This window comes from Hibiscus syriacus, unplaced genomic scaffold (genome assembly GCF_006381635.1).
Source record: "Hibiscus syriacus cultivar Baekdansim isolate YM2019G1 unplaced genomic scaffold, ASM638163v2 tig00002799_pilon, whole genome shotgun sequence".
In the NCBI taxonomy this organism is placed as follows: domain Eukaryota; kingdom Viridiplantae; phylum Streptophyta; class Magnoliopsida; order Malvales; family Malvaceae; genus Hibiscus; species Hibiscus syriacus.
The window spans coordinates 240,766-257,483 of NW_024061945.1; the positions used below are offsets into that span (position 1 = coordinate 240,766).

At 37.8% G+C, this 16,718-nt stretch overlaps 1 protein-coding gene and 1 pseudogene across 1 annotated transcript; one reads left to right on the forward strand and one right to left on the reverse strand.

Annotated features, from left to right (window-relative positions):
- Positions 1 to 8,610: 8,610 nt before the first annotated feature.
- On the forward strand, positions 8,611 to 11,562 carry LOC120151073 (annotated as a pseudogene).
- Positions 11,563 to 11,796: 234 nt separating this feature from the next.
- On the reverse strand, positions 11,797 to 15,894 carry LOC120151388 (putative disease resistance RPP13-like protein 1). Its single transcript, XM_039163872.1, has one exon. It carries the CDS (start codon positions 15,882 to 15,884, stop codon positions 11,865 to 11,867), a length of 4,020 nt encoding a protein of 1,339 aa, XP_039019803.1. The 5' UTR covers positions 15,885 to 15,894; the 3' UTR covers positions 11,797 to 11,864.
- Positions 15,895 to 16,718: the final 824 nt, after the last annotated feature.

The window sequence follows — 16,718 nt, forward strand, 5'->3', positions numbered from 1 at the left end:
ATGCTTGAATTCAGTACTCATGTAATCTAATATCAGAATTAGACTCATCGCAAGTCTTAATTCCCTAACATAACTTATACTTAATATCATGTATTCACCTTGGTCTCACTAGTCAATATCAATCTCTAATCGCTCTCTTAGAAATTGCTTCTTTGGCGACTTGTTGGGACTTTGTTTTCGATATATATACACAAATATACGTTGGATACTCACATCAGCATTCTAAATATCATAATTCGATCCTTAATAATTCAAACTAAAAGAAAGGCTTTATATAAAATTCCACTTTGAATAGTATCAGTACCCTATGTATGGTACCGATACTTCCCTAGCTATGGTATCGATACCAAGCTTGGGTATTGATACCCACTTTCAATTCTATGTTCCTTATTTTCAAAATGGTACTGATACTGGCCAAATGGTATCAGTACCCATAGTATCGATACTACCCCTTAGGTATCGATACCCCTTGAATGACTTGTCAAATTTTAGCTTATGATTTCGATATTGATTCATAGAGTATCGATACCCTATTTTAAATTTTAACCCTTTTTCTCATTGAAGTATCATTACTGGATGAACAATACTGATACCTCATGCCCAGAATTCATCCTTTTAGCTCGAAAAATGATATAAGGCTAACCAGGCTTCTTCAATAATGGAGACGTTGGCAGCCTTGTTGTTTCCCGATCTAGAAGAGACACCAAATGCTACACTTGAATTAATAAGAAATATGCACAATATAAATAAAGAAATTATATATTAGAAATAAGAAATGAAATAAAGAAATGAAAGGATAAGAAATAAAATGGATAGAGATGTTATCAAAGGTAGGATGCGCAAGTGTTTTAGAAATCTCCTTCAAATGCAATGCGCAAGTGTTTTAGAAATCTCCTTCAAATGTAATGTCTCGACCTCCAATGGTGATAATGGATGTTGACTTTGATGATAGATGAAGGATGATTTAATGGCGAAGGAATGGTAATGAAATGGTGATGATGTTGGTGTGAAGGTAATGTAATATGGTGATGGTTTAAGTAGTATCTTAAGTAAGCCAAAGAGGAAGCAAAACTATAAGAAGTTTAACCCCGTTCTTTATAAACTTAAATAAATGATGGTATGAAAGGACTTGAGCCCACTAGTTATGGAAACTAGGAATTCGAAGTATCAATGGAAGGGATTGACGCCATAAACTTTAGAAAAGCTTGCTTAATCGATATAGTTCTAAAAAGAACATGAAGAGAGAATAATCTCACAAAGAGTTTGTATTATCAAAGGGTTGTCTTTACAATGGAAATACAATAGCCTATTTATAGTTTTCAAAGGGTTTAGGCCAAATAGATACTTGATGGTTTAAATGAATATACATGCTCTTGGCTGAATGGTTATGTGCTGGTTCGGTCCTAAGGATGATTTGAATGCATTTGGAAGTTATTTGAGCGCCAAAATGAAGATGAATGAGTCTTTGGCGAAATAGGAAGCATCCTTTGGTGTTTTAGCGCCAATTTGATGTAACATGGAGTGCGCATGCTTGAATGATGCACATGGCAGCCTACATGAATGCACATGGGTCTTCTTCCAATGGTTTGGTGAGTTGCAACCATAGGATAATGTCTTGAAGTCCATGGGCAGCCTAGAGATGAACTAGCTTCAATGGTAAGCTAGGTGAGTGTCTTGGTAGCTAACTAGTTGAACTATAAGCTTGATGAACTCAAGCTAGTTAGTTTTGTTTCTTCTCAGCTCCTCAACTACTCTCCCAGCTACTTCTAGCTACCTTTAGTCCACTTTTCAACAATTTGGTCCAAAGCTCTCCTCCAGCTAAGTTTAGCTACATGCTAGCTCCTCTAGCTAAGTTGAAGCTCCCTAAATGATGAAATAAGCTACCATAACGTTCATGAGCTAATGTGAACTGCTATGCTTGTCCTTTTAGCTAACCAAGCTACCATAATATGCCTTGCTTTGTGTTTCACCTATAGGAATCAACAAACAAATAAAGTAAGCAATGTGTGAGCTCATTTAAGGTAAAATACATGATGTCGTCAGGTGTTTAAGTGATATGAGCTATGAATGATAATCTAGAAGCTAAGATAACATGTATATAAGCTAGATAGAAGGCATAGGATGTTCATGAGATTTAAGAAAACATGAATAAGCTAGAAAAGAGATGAATACATGCAAATGAGCTAAAGAAACATGGATTTAAAGCTAGTGAGCTAATGTAAACATAACATGAGCTAGAATAACATGACATGGACTAATAAATGAATGATACATGCTACCATGATATGTAAATGATATGAAAACATAAAAATGAATCTAAAACATACGTAAGACATAATATAAAGCTAAGTAAAGATGTGAAAACATATGTTATACATGAAAATCATATAGTATGCAAGTGAATGATAACATATGATTATTCAAGCATAGTTTAAGATGCAAATGTATGCTCATAATAATATATATAGTATATAAATGAGTAAATATAATATAAAGTAAGGAATAACTCCCTTAGATTGATCTTGATGGATCTTCAATGATGTGAGCATGTCATGCAAAAAGTTGGTGCTAGACAGGATCACATCATCATCCCCTTCTTTTGGGTGATTTGTCCTCAAATCGAAAGGTGACTTTTCCAAATTGTACACCCATTCAATCGTTTCTGGTTTGCCTCCATAGGTCATCTTTATGAAAGGATTCTCATAAAAAATCATATCCCTTGAATAAGTTCCTTGAATGTCCATGACCTGAAAAGGGAAATGAATCTCATAAGTAAGAGAATGATTAATGATAAATAAGTGAAAGAAATACTCTTTGTCTATGGTTGGTGGATGGTCAAGAGTCATGTCTTTTGAAAACATATTGTCTTGAATAATCATATCTCTTGGTACCCCAAAAGACATATTGTTTTGTTCTTCAAAAGTCATGTCCATTGAATCATGAAAAGTTATAGCTTTTGGCACTTGAAAAGATATTTCTCTTAAGCTTCCATGGATCATACCTCTTGGTTCCTCCATTTTACAAGTTGTGTCCTTTGAATCATCTTTCATGCTTGATGCATCAACGTTGGGTAGGATAATCCCATGTATATGAATTGATTTCCTGCAAATTAAATCAAAGTTAGAATATGAGAAATTATAAACAAAATGAATGGAAATATCAAACCAAGGTGGATGTTTAATGGGAGTTGGTTGCTTAATGATGGAGAACTCCATTGGTTGTTGAATTCCCTTCAATATATGCAGTGTATTTGGAATGTCAACGGTTACTACTCTTGGCATTTCAAGTGACACTTCCTTTGAAATATCAAGAGACAATTTTTGTGGATCACCAAAAATCACATCTTTTAGTCCTCCAAAAGCCATGATTCTTGATTCATCTCCTTGAAAAGATATATACCTTGAATGGTTCTGCAAAACAAAAGGAAGGATAGGAGAAGAAAGGTTAGATAAAATTTGTTCTTCGCTCTCTTCTTTTTCTCCAAATTCATTCTTCTCATTTTCAACTCCAATGTTTTCTTTTTCCACTCTTTGATTCTCATCATTTTCAACATTTTGTTCGATTTCAAAATTCATTCCTTTATTTGAACTTTCTTCCAAACGTTCTTCTTCAATTTGTTCCTTCATTGCTTTAATGCGTTCTCTCAAGGAGTTTTGATCTTCATTTACTCGGTTAGAGGATAGTGGTGTCAAGATAAATTTTCTTTTATCGTGCATGAATGAGTAGCGATTTGTGAATCCATCATAGATAGCCCACTTGCCAAATTGCTAAGGTTGTCCAAATAGCAAATGACTCGTACTCATAGGCACCACGTCGCATAGAATCTCATCTTTGTACTTTCCAATTGAGAATGACACAAGTACTTGTTTAGTGACCTTCAACTCTTCCTCGTCATTCAACCATTGCAATTCATATGGGCTGGAATGTTTAATCGTTGTAAGCCCTAATTTGTTTACCATGTAGGTGCTTGCAATGTTTGTACAACTTCCTCCGTCAATAGCTACAAGACACACTTTACCATTTACATGGCAACGAGTATGAAATGCATTCTCCCTTTATTGAATGTTCTCCATTGCTTGCGAAGAGGAAAGATCAAGTAACATTGTTAGTGAAAAAAAATTGAAATGTGAAAAATAGGACCTTACCAAATTTCACACAACAAAACCTCACGATCACTCCAAAAAAATTTGCGATGTCACTCCACTCAAGCACTCTTGTTTGCACTCGGGGATATATTCTTGGATTGTTCTGATCCCCCTTCTGATCTCACCCTCTCGTTTTCCTTTTACCGCTCGATTCTCTCTTATGGGTCCTTTTAAAGAACTAACTCAAGATTGAGCAAGTTTCTTTTATTTGTGCATCGGCTAAAAGAAATGGTTATGGTATATAAATGGTTATGGTAGAGGTAGGATAGAAAGGTTAAGAAAAAGGATAAGGTAATGAAATAAGAAAAGATGAAAGAATAAAGAAATGAAATAGTAAGAAAATGAAGATAACTTACAACTCAAGTTGCAACACTTACTATCCTCTTTCACAAGAAACAACAAGGATGCCTCCTTCAAGTTTGATGTTGGGGTAGATTGTAATGTGCTTCACTTTTAGTGTACTTTGCAACTTTTTCTTCTATTTTCTTTTGCTTTGAATTTTCTTCTTTTCTTTTCTTTCTTTTGCACTCCAAATTTGATGTGGGAGTCTTTTATTTTTCTTTTTTCTTCTTTTTTCTTTTTCTCTTTTGTTGCAGCACTTTGAATGTCAATCCAACAAAGATCTGATTACCACTTGATGTAAGGCTAACCAGGCTTCTTCAATAATGGAGAGACACCAAATACTACACTTGAATTAATAAGAAATCTGCACAATATAAAGAAAGAAATTATATATTGGAAATAAGAAATGAAATAAAGAAATGAAAGGATAATAAATAAAATGGATAGAGATGTTATCAAAGGTAGGTTGCAGAAGTGTTGTAGAAATCTCCTTCAAATGCAATGTCTCGGCCTCCAATGGTGATAATGGATGTTGAATTTGATGATAGATGAAGGATGATTTAATGGTAAAGGAATGGTAATGAAATGGTGATGATGTTGGCGTGAAGGTGATGGAATATGGTGATGGTTTAAGTAGTATCTTAAGTAAGCCAAAGAGGAAGCAAAACTATAAGAAGTTTAACCCCGTTCTTTATAAACTTAAATAAGTAATTGTATGAAAGGACTTGAGCCCACTAGTTATGGAAACTAGGAATTCGAAGTATCAATGGAAGGGATTGATGCCACAAACTTTAGAAAAGCTTGCTTAATCGATATAGTTCTATAAAAACATGAAGAGAGAATAATCTCACAGAGAGTTTGTATTATCAAAGGGTTGTATTTACAATGGAAATACAATAGCCTAATTATAGTTTTCAAAGGGTTTAGGCTGAATAGATACTTGATGGTTCGGCCAAGGTTGAAACCCCTTTGAAAATACATGATTTTTGAAGAAAATACATGATTTAAATGAAGATACATGCTCTTGGCCGAATGGTTATGTGTTGGTTCGGTCCTAAGGATGATTTGAATGCATTTAGAAGTTATTTTAGCGCCAAAATGAAGAGGAAGGAGTCTTTGGTCGAATAGGAAGCATCCCTTGGTGTTTTGGCGCCAATTTGATGTCACATGGAGTGCACATGCTTGAATGATGCACATGGCAGCCTACATGAATGAACATGGGTCTTCTTCCAATGCTTTGGTGAGGTTGCAACCATAGGATAATGTCTTGAAGTCCATGGGCAGCCTAGAGATGAACTAGCTTCAATGGTAAGCTAGGTGAGTGTCTTGGTAGCTAACTAGTTGAACTATAAGCTTGATGAACTCAAGCTAGTTAGTTTTGTTTCTTCTCAGCTCCTCAACTACTCTCCCAGCTACTTCTAGCTACCTTTAGTCCACTTTTCAACAATTTGGTCCAAAGCTCTCCTCCAGCTAAATGCTAGCTCCTCTAGCTAAGTTGAAGCTCCTTAAATGATGAAATAAGCTGCCATAACGTTCATGAGCTAATGTGAGCTGCTATTCTTGTTCTTTTAGCTAACCAAGCTACAATAATATGCCTTGCTTTGTGTTTCACCTATAGGAATCAACAAACAAATAAAGTAAGCAATGTGTGAGCTCATTTAAGGTAAAATTCATGTTGTCATGAGGTGTTTAAGTGATATGAGCTATGAATGATCATCTAGAAGCTAAGATAGCATGTATATAAGCTAGATAGAAGGCATAGGATGTTCATGATCTTTAAGAAATCATGAATGAGCTAGAAAACAGATGAATACATGCAAATGAGCTAAAGAAACATGGATTTAAAGCTAGTGAGCTAATGTAAACATAACATGAGCTAGAATAACATGACATGGACTAATAAATGAATGATACATGCTGCCATGATATGTAAATGATATGCAAACATAATAAATAAATCTAAAACATATGTAAGACATAATATAAAGCTAAGTAAAGATGTGAAAACATATGTTATGCATGAAAATCATATAGTATGCAAGTGAATGATAACATACGATTATTCAAGCATAGTTTAAGATGCAAATGTATGCTCATAATAATATATATAGTATATAAATGAGTAAATATAATATAAAGTAAGGAAGAACTCCCTTAGATTAATCTTGATGGATCTTCAATGATATGAGTATGTCAAGCAAAAAGTTGGTGCTATATAGGATCACATCAAAAATTCACTCATACTTACATATACCTTCCGTTTTTAACTCCTTTCATACTACTAAACTTAAATAAACATACTCTAATCAATTAATATTCATATAACACGTCCTTATCTTCAAAATCTTATCCTATATCTTGAAATCAAGAATCCTACCAATTTTCCAACATGTTCTAATTTAAATTCTAACACTTCATACTTCTTAATTTAACTGATGACAAGTCAATTTTAGTCTCAAATTTTACTTACTAACTCAGTTCCAATATTTCACTTATAAACCTCTTATCTTTAATCATTCCTAACTCCTTCATCTTTTAATTTTAAGACCACTTAAGCTTTCCTTAAGCTTAAATAGAACTCAAAGAACAAAACCCAACTTAAAATCCAAGAAATAAACTGCTAAATCTTAACTCACCTTTGGAGCTGGAGCTAACGGGAAGAAGAAGAAAGAAAGAAGAAACAAGCTTCCAGATATCTCTCTCAAGTCCCACGTGTTTATCTATTAATAAAGGAGATAAAATATCCTTTAAGCTAAAAATACCATAATGCCCTTCACTCCTTCCATATTTATTATTTAATCCAATACTAAAATATTCATATTTAAGTCCCTAAACTTTTCCATTTTTCTTAAATTAGTCACTAAATTTCATAAACTTTCATTTCAGTCATTATTCCGATTATTGGGGTGTTACAAGAATTCTCGGCAAAAATCGAATGAGGCAAGGGAGAGAGAACCTCTAAGATATCATCCGAGGAGTTAATAGCGGTCATGGTTGACGTTGGCTGGGTGGAGAAGTGAGTTGAGGGCTTGGGATATGTCGCGAACTAGCAGGGGACATTGCTATAAGTGACAATAGGAGAATTGATGAGATCAGTGCTACGAAGACTGTCGTATGGGCTATGTGGCGAGGTGACAGGGCTGGTCGGAGAGTTACCAAACGGCGGCAAAAGCAAATGGGTCTTGTTGAATGGCCGTAATAAACAGGAGTGTTGCCGCTGTGATAAGGGCATCGCTGTAAGGGAGACACCGCAAGGAAGGCGCTGTGAGGAGGATGGGTCATGCTGCAAAGGTGGCGGTCCAGCGAGGAATTCATCAACGGTGTTGCTGCGATGGGGACTGCACAACAGAGAAGAAGGCGCATCAACGAAGACACGCTGATGATCGAGGTTTGTCACCCGGTGGTAGGAGTAAATTTAGGATCGACGCCGGCAACTGATAACATGTAAATAACCGTAAAGCCATAGAATATGAAGAGAATAATTATCTTTTATCTTGATAATTGTTATTGAATTTACGGGAGTACATGCCTACTTTTATGCAATTCATGGAGTTAGTTCACTACTAGAACTATATTACCTTGTAGAGTCTTACTCTAATACAATATCCTAATTATTAGGAATAGAATTAGAATTAATCTTGGGAAACCTATTCAATCGTACAACTAACAAAGTGTGTTTCAGATAATTCAAATAATGAACTCCTTAGGAAGGACCTGCATAATAGTTCTCCGGTGAGTCCTAAATCTTGAATTCCCAAATAGTTAATAAGGATTTTCTTTCTTGATGCTATAATATGTTCTTTCGACTTCATATGAAGACCTGCATTCATGATATCTTTCTTTTCCCAACCATTATCTTCTTATGATTATGCTGTCTTTCCTTGGATTGTCATCCTTGCAGGTGAAGGATCACCATAGTAAACTGGTCTCTAGAACTCTGTCATCGCTTTTCTTACCGAGACTGATGCGACTAGAGTTTGTCAACTCAATAACAAAGATAGTCCATGACTTATTTCGACATCTACATCAGACATAAGTGGATACAAGCTTACCTTTTGCCTGCTTATCTAATTCGTTGAATAAACTAACTCCATGAATTGTATGAAAGTAGTTCATTATTTACATAAGCAAAATGACAGAACAATTCAGAGTAAGTAGTTCTTACCAGAGCTCGTTTTATCTCTTCCTTTTTTTTCTAATAGCTCATCATTTACATAAGCTGACATAGATGCCTTTGAAATTTCATTTTTGGTGACAGAGAAACATGCAAAAACTCAGGGAAGGAGCACAAATGCAAGTTTTGGAGTCTGATCATATTATCATTTGCGGTTTAAACGGTTGTATGTCTTTCATTCTAAAGCAACTAGATCGATCTCATGAATTCGCTGTGCGTTTAGGGACTGCTACAGCAAGGTCAACATTATGCCCCCACCGTATTTTTTATTTCCTTTTTTTCATGCATAATTATTCGTTTCGACACACATTATATTTTCATAGGAGGCAGAGGATTCTTCTTATGTCAGATCTTCCGAGAAAGCAAATGGACAAACTAGCTGACAACGTTGCCAAGGATCTTAACCATATTGATGTCCTTACAAAGAGGTACAAGAACAATGTCCTCCTCACCAAACATACAAACTTCATAAAACGTATTTGATTCGAAGTGTATTCGATTCATTTCATTAAGTTTCCATTTCTTAAACATTGGCTTTTGCTTGTGCAGTTGTAGACTTAGTTTGACAAAATCATTTCAAAGAGCAGCAGCCAATAAGGCACGCACCATTGTCATATTGCCTACAAGAGGAGACCAGTAAGACCTCTATCGACTTCTTTTCAAAGAACCATGTTGCGAAGTTTAGTTGAAGATTTACGTAATAATATTATGTTTCCAGGCTTTGCTACGCTCACGTTTAGTGATGACTGTTTGTTAACTGATTAGGTATGGAATTGATTCTGATGCATTTCTATCTGTATTAGCACTTCAAAGTATTCCCAAGGTCGAATCTGTACTGACAATTGTCAAGGTATTTTCATTTTCATAACCATGGAAATAATAGTACTCGATGAGAAATGTCGAGTTTAATTTTGGTCCTTCATTTTTCTGATGCAGGTTTCAAATTCCACAACATGTGAGCTCTTAAAGTCAATCTCCGGACTGAAAGTCGAGCCAGTAGAAAATGTCGCTTCTAAAATATTTGTTCAATGTTCTCGGCAAAAGGGGCTCAGAAAGATATATAGGCACTTATTTATAAAAGTAAAGCACAAGATCTCATTGACAGTTGTTATTATTGTGATGTTGGAAAGACACAGAGCATAAGTGCATAACGATTATGATGTCCTGTTTACTTCTCGACTCTTAGATATTTCAGGATGGTTCTGATTCTTTTAGCTCGACCTATAAAACTCGGTATCGTTGTCCATGTCATTGTGCTCTATTTTTCTTCACCGTCACTAACTAGTGCCGTGTTATTGCAGAGAACGTATTCAATCTTTGCCGTTTTCCTAGTCTAACAGGACTGACTTATAGAAAAATAAGACGGGGTTTCCATGTGGTAACACTTTCCGCTTAACTTTGTGTTCGTAGAGGTAAGAACTTCCGTGCTGTTTCCTTGTGTTGGTTTCTTTTCAGGCAGTTGTTTGTGGTATTTATCGGGATGGTCAGATATACTTCCATCCCAAGGATGATGAAATTCTGTAGGATGGACTGTGTGGTTTGCAGGACCGAAACGTAATCTTTTCCTTTTGGAACAGAAATATGACTTGTCGATTTATCGGATAGCTAAACATCGTACCCTTGAAGAAATCATTATCGCTTTCCCTTGTTGTGATTTCTGATAGAAATTTCTTCTAGGAGGTAATGATCATTAATAGTTGATGTTTCTATCAGTAAATTTATCCTTCAAGGAATTATTTACTTTTCAGAGCCATCTAGAGCAGACAAGCAATCTGCATACTCTCTTCTTCTTGCCGAAAATATCTGCAACAAACTCGGAGTGACGGTAAGTTTGTTTCACTGTAATCCTCGATAATCTCATGATCTTGAATTTTAATATCCGTGACAAACTAGTTCGAGAATGGTTGTCGAGTGTTCTGCAGGTGCAAAATTTGTTTGCAGAGATAGTCTACTGGAAATTAGGCAAACAAGTAATTTGAACTTTTCTTATTTCATTATCTTCGATTTTTGAGGTTTTTCACGTATTGTTGAAGTGCTTCAATCAAACCCTGCAGATTATGAGAATCAAGCTATATCTAACTTATATTGCAGCCGAGGAAGTAACGAGTCTCGCAACAGCTCAAGGTCTTGATGTTACATGAGCAATATTCATATTGTTTCGATGTTTAATCTTTTAAAAATAACTGTATGTGTTGCATAACAGTGGCCAAGCACAGTGATCTTAATGAGGTTTGGAAAGACATTTTGAATGCTGAAGGTAATGAAATATACGTGAAGGTAATGGCAACTTTCCGTTAAAGTAATCTGCTACAATGTTACTTAACGATAAATTAATCCTTCATACATGTAAAAATGACCTTAGAAAAACGTTGTGGAGGTGCTACTTACCTATTTCTTGACAGGATATTGGTCTTTACATGAAAGGACAGAACCCATCGTTCTGAGCTAACCAAGAGAGCATGCTCAAGAAGTTGCGATAGGATACGTGAAGGACAATCGATAGGTGCCCAAGGCTCTTGCTCGATTCTAAACATGTTTTACTTCAATGCTTAATCGGGTCTTCGTTGCACCACAGGTTATTAACCCAACTCCAAAGACAGAACCTCTCTCCATAGAAATGACTGATTTACTGATAGTCATATCCGAGCTTGAAGGTGAGCAACCTATTGTCGTCTGACATGCAAGTAACTCCGGTCATTCTTGTCCCCCATTGCACTTTTTCTGTTTTAGTTTTTCAATAAGCTTTTTTGGTTCCAAAGGTGTCGATTCGTCGACAGTTTGCATCATTGGGCTGAACTATGATGTTTTAGTTTCATAGTTAAGGCGTCCCATGAAACCATCACCTTTGATCTACTTTTAATCTTAGATTGCTGTCTGTCGTAGGAAAAATGTTGTTAATTTTGTAGGGAAATCAATACTTTTTTTTCCGCTCCCAAGAACACTACTGTTACTTTCTATATCAAAAGTAAATGAAAAAGAAACACTTGGATGAGTCCAAGCAGTAGAATTAAAAAAATACAATCATATAATATTCTCGATGCAAAGAAAGGGGGGGGGGTTGAGAATGGTTCACAGGGTAGCCACCCGGTAGATTCGGGAGTCCGAGGGAGATGTTGGTGAGGTCGTGGTCTCCATGCATGGTGGTTGACCAGGAACAGTTTCAGTTCTATTTGAGAAAAATACAAAACTAGAACATCTGACCCTTAATCATCAGTGGATTCTATTTCCAGACATGGGATGTGAGATATCATAGGCCAGTATGCCCCTTTACCTTCCAAACAATGTAGTTTCAGAAGTTGACAGTCCCTGATGCAAAATCTTCCAAGGTCTGCAGGTAAGCCTTCCTTCGGTAAGCACTGAAGTTTAGGACACTCGGAGATTTCCAGCTCTTTAAGCAAGGTCAGATCACAGAGCCGCACGGACAGAGATCGCAAATTATGAAGTCTTGATATATACATAGACATTAGACTTGTGGGAAGCAGGCACATTTCATCTGGAAAGGAAACTATATCAGGTGCACCGGCAATGGTCAAATCGCTGAGAGAGGCCAGATCGTGCAGGTTCCATTCCGACAACGGTTGCTTAAGATTTTCACAGTTCCAGATCTTGAGTGCCAATAGGTTAGGAGGCCAGCCAGCTTTGGGAAATGACACAAGACCAGGACACTCACCGATTGTTAAATAATTAAGGGAGGTGAGACTTAACATCTGATCAGGAAGGGACTTGAGACTGCTGCACTCGTAGATATCAAGTTTTCTCAGGTTGGGAAATTGCAAGCCGGTTTCTGGGAAGTATTTTAGAGCAGTACACTTGTGTAAGTTCAATTCAGTCAGATGCGTGAGACAGTTTATGCACCCGGGCAAGCATGTCATTGTCGAGCAATTAAAGACACTAATGAGCTCGAGTGACCCATTTTTGGGCAGCATCGTATCAGAAAGGGGTTCCAATCGAAAGCATCTCCATATCTTAAGTATTTTAAGGCTGCTGGGAAATTTGCCTTCTGGAAATGAAATGAGAGAAGGGCAACCGACGATCTCCAAGTTCTCGAGATGAGATACGTTGCTTGTGCTGTTATCGATCTGCATCAGTCCCTGTGGTAGAGAAACTAGAGCTTCACAGAACCTGATTTTCAAACGTCGAAGTACAGTCGGTAACCTGCCATTTGCAAAAAATGTGAGAGCCGGACAATCTTCGATCTCCAATTCTTCGAGAGGACAACTAAGCATCGTAATTGCACTAGGCAGAAACTTTAGACTCTGGCAATCTTTGAGCGTAAGATGTTTCAGCATGGGAAAGAACCCTGTCTCAGAAAACCGTGAACAGTTCTTAATTTTCAGATGCTCTACAGCAGTAATATTCAACAAAATATCACCCGCCGCCTGTAATGATGTCAATCCGATGCAACTGGAAATGGAAAGAACTCTAAGTGCTCCCGAAGACCGGACAACCCCATTCTGAAGATGCTGAAGTACAGGCAGACCCTTGGTTGTGACAGCTGTTAAAGAGGATGGGCCGAGAATGCTACCCAGCAACTCTTCATTGGAATCTTCTACATTTAACTCGTTAAGAGACGGTAAACTCATCGATGAAGATTCTAATTTCGGGCAATGCTTAATTACAAGTTTCACGAGAGAAAGAAGACGACCAGGTAACTTTCCAATCAACTTGGGACAATTCTCTACCGTGAGCTCGCGGAGACAAGGGAATTCTTCCCCCGAGTCTTCATTAGCTCGGCTAGGAGAAGACCAGCACGTCCATTCCAACATATCCTTAAACCGTAGAATTTCCAAAGATGGAAAAGGATTAACACATGTAAAACCATGTCCATAAAACGTCAAATCCACCTTCTGGACTCTATCCATTCCTACTATGGACAATATTTTTAGTGAGGGTAATCTCCCAAGTGATGGAAGTAATATGCTGTTTCTGCAATTAAGGAGTTCTAACCACACTATGTTAGTCAATGAAGGATCACCTAACCAAGAAGGAAACATTTTACCACCATAGAACAGAATTCTCAGTTTTTCCATATTCTTACCAGGCATCAGACTTTCGAGAACATGCATTTGACCTTCCTCGTTTTCAGAATTAAGGGACTCGTCACTCCATTGCAGATCCAACTCGGTTAAGCCATCCTTGTCCTTGAGGTTCCCATTGCTAGCATCTCGGAAATCTGCAACATTTTCCAACCCCGAGATGGAAAGCTTCCCCCGCAAATTCAACAAGCCCCTCAATTCACTAACAGCAGATCCAATGCCCTTGCCAACAATTAATTTGGATAAAATCTGAAGATTCTTCAATTTTCCGATCTTAAACGGCATATCCTGTAAATTACTAGTACCGGCAAGATCAAGAACATGCAGGTTCACCAGATTTTCGATAACTCGTGGCAAATTAGTAAGTTCTGTGCAGCCGTGCAACTTCAACGTTTGCAAGTTGATAAGCGAACCCACAGATTGAGGTAACTGTTTAATTCGACTGCGAGACAAGTTCAGGTAGCGTAATTGCTTCAAATGACCGATGGAATTCGGTAGCTCACCAATGGAATAACCACTCAGACATAGTACTCTTAAGCATCTCAACCTTGACAGCATATTCTGCAAGACATCAGCACTCAAATAGCAACAAGCTCCCCAAGTCGGCATACAAGTAGGTAATGCAGCCAACGTTCTCAATTTCTTCGTCTGACGGAGGACTTCGAATCTTTTTGCGACATCGTATTGTTTACGAGTGAATGCTAAATAACGAATCCTTTCAACAGCGATGCATAACTTATCACCCTCAAGCATATCCATGTCCTCGAGATTAAAGCATATATCTCTGGAAACGGATTTAGCCAAGTCATTTATGAGGTCATGCATCACAAATTGCGTTTGGTTGCTGCTCGATTGTTGGAAAAACGATCGCGAGAGTAACTCGTTAAAACATTTTGAACCTAAATCCTCCATTCGTGCACCTCCTCTTGGCTGTTGTAAGAAACCCTCCGCCATCCACAAGAGAACCAGCTCGTCCTTGTCGAATTCGTTATCCTTTGGGAATATGGCGCAATAAGCAAAGCATCGTTTCAAAAGGGAAGGAAGATGAAGGTAGCTCAATCTCAGAGCCGGCATTATGCCAGTTCTTTTGTCAGGCAAATCCCATATCTTGCTCGTCAGTATGTCCTCCCATTCACCCTGATTCACTTTAGTCCTAAGTAGTCCTCCCAAGGTCTTAGCGGCAAGTGGCAACCCTTTGCACCTTTCCACTATCCGCTCGCCAACGGCTTTTAAATTCGGGTATTCATCGAAATTCTTGGCTCTGAGAGCATGACAGGTTAATATCAAGAGACAATCATCATTCGACAGTTTCTTCAAATGGTGCCGGCATCCCCCACAGCTAGCCGCAACCGATTCATTCCGAGTCGTGACCAGTATTTTACTCCCGGCAGCCCCTGCAGCAAAGGGTCTGCATAGAAGATCCCAATGGTCATAATTCTCATTCCACATGTCATCTAAAACAATCAGAAATTTTCTTCCCCGCAACTCCTCCTCGAGCTGCACTTGAAGTGAATTCCAATCCTTCGACTCATCGATATCGGAAGCAACAGCATGAATCAAGGTCTTTGTCACCTTAAGAACATCGAATTCCTCGGAGACACACACCCAGGCTCTCAACTCGAATGAAGCCTCAATTCGAACATCCTTGTAAACTAACTGAGCAAGAGTAGTTTTCCCTAACCCTCCCATACCTAAAATCGAAACCACACCGATTTTGCCTTCACCAATTTCTCCGCCATCCATCATCAACAAGTTCACAACGGCATCTGCATCACTTTCCCTACCATAAACACGAGACTCATCAACAAGAGAAGTAGTGACTCTCTGAAGCACCTTCTCAGACCCACCTTTAACAATCTCTTCTAACTTCAAAATCCTCTTTTGTACCACCAACTCATCCAATCTTGCAGTAATTTCTTGTATTTTCGGTTTGATTTCGGCATCAAACTTAATAATATTCATATTGATAGCACGGAAACACGATGGGACGATAAACTTCCATACCTTATTAGTGCTTGCCGAAGGCTGCCGAGTGTGCTCCGTTAATTTCCGCCGCAAAGCCTCGGTGGCGAGGTCGTCGACGACATCCTCGACATCAAAAGCAACATGCTGTAATTCGTCGAGCCAGTGTTCGACGGCAAGGCTCGTGATTTGCTTCTCTTCGGCATCCTCGAGCGAGGCATTCATTTTACGCAAGAGCTTCTGCCACTTGTTCATTTCGGCTGCGAGCTGCTCGTCGCGTGTGAATTTGAGGAAGTCGGGGGACGACAGAGTTTCGCATAGGGAGCGGAAGCAAGCGGAGAGCGCAGCATCAGCAACACTTGACACAATAACTTCCATCTCGATCTCTTTAAAGTGAGATGACCTGAGAGCAGACGAGGGAGAACAAGGAGACCACCGGAGATGAAAATTCCAGTGCCGTCCGTCCACTCCAAACTACCAACCCAAAAACTTGGCGAAACTAAGAATAATTAATCCTCTTGCTTTTAGCTCCACTAGAGAGGTGTGGCGTGGAAACTGAAGACCCCAACAACCAGAACTTTGGAACCGGGGCTAAGCTGGAAATTTCCTTCAGGGTCAAAATGAACGCACTCTTTTGTGTCGATTAAAGTATAATTTTACCACTATATTGATTTTGAAGAGAGTAAACGCAAATTTTCTTTTGGGTAAACTACGCATATAGTCATTTGATTTTCAGATCCTATTTCATCAACTTTAAATTTTTTAATTTTATCATTAAACTATCAAATTTTACTTTATTATAAGTCTTTAATGAAGTTCATTTTTTGGTAAGTTTATGCAAAGAGACTCCTAAAACTTTCTTCTCACATCCATATTTTTACTCAAATTCGAATGATGGACATATCTATGAAAAGTAATATATCTCAATTTTTAGGTTAATTAAACGTTGAAGATTGTGGGTTGATCCAAGGTAAAATTAAAAATTTGGTTTAAATTTCTTTGATTTCGAGAGAATTTTAAGGAAATCAACCAACAAATAATGAAAAATAGAGGTAGGTA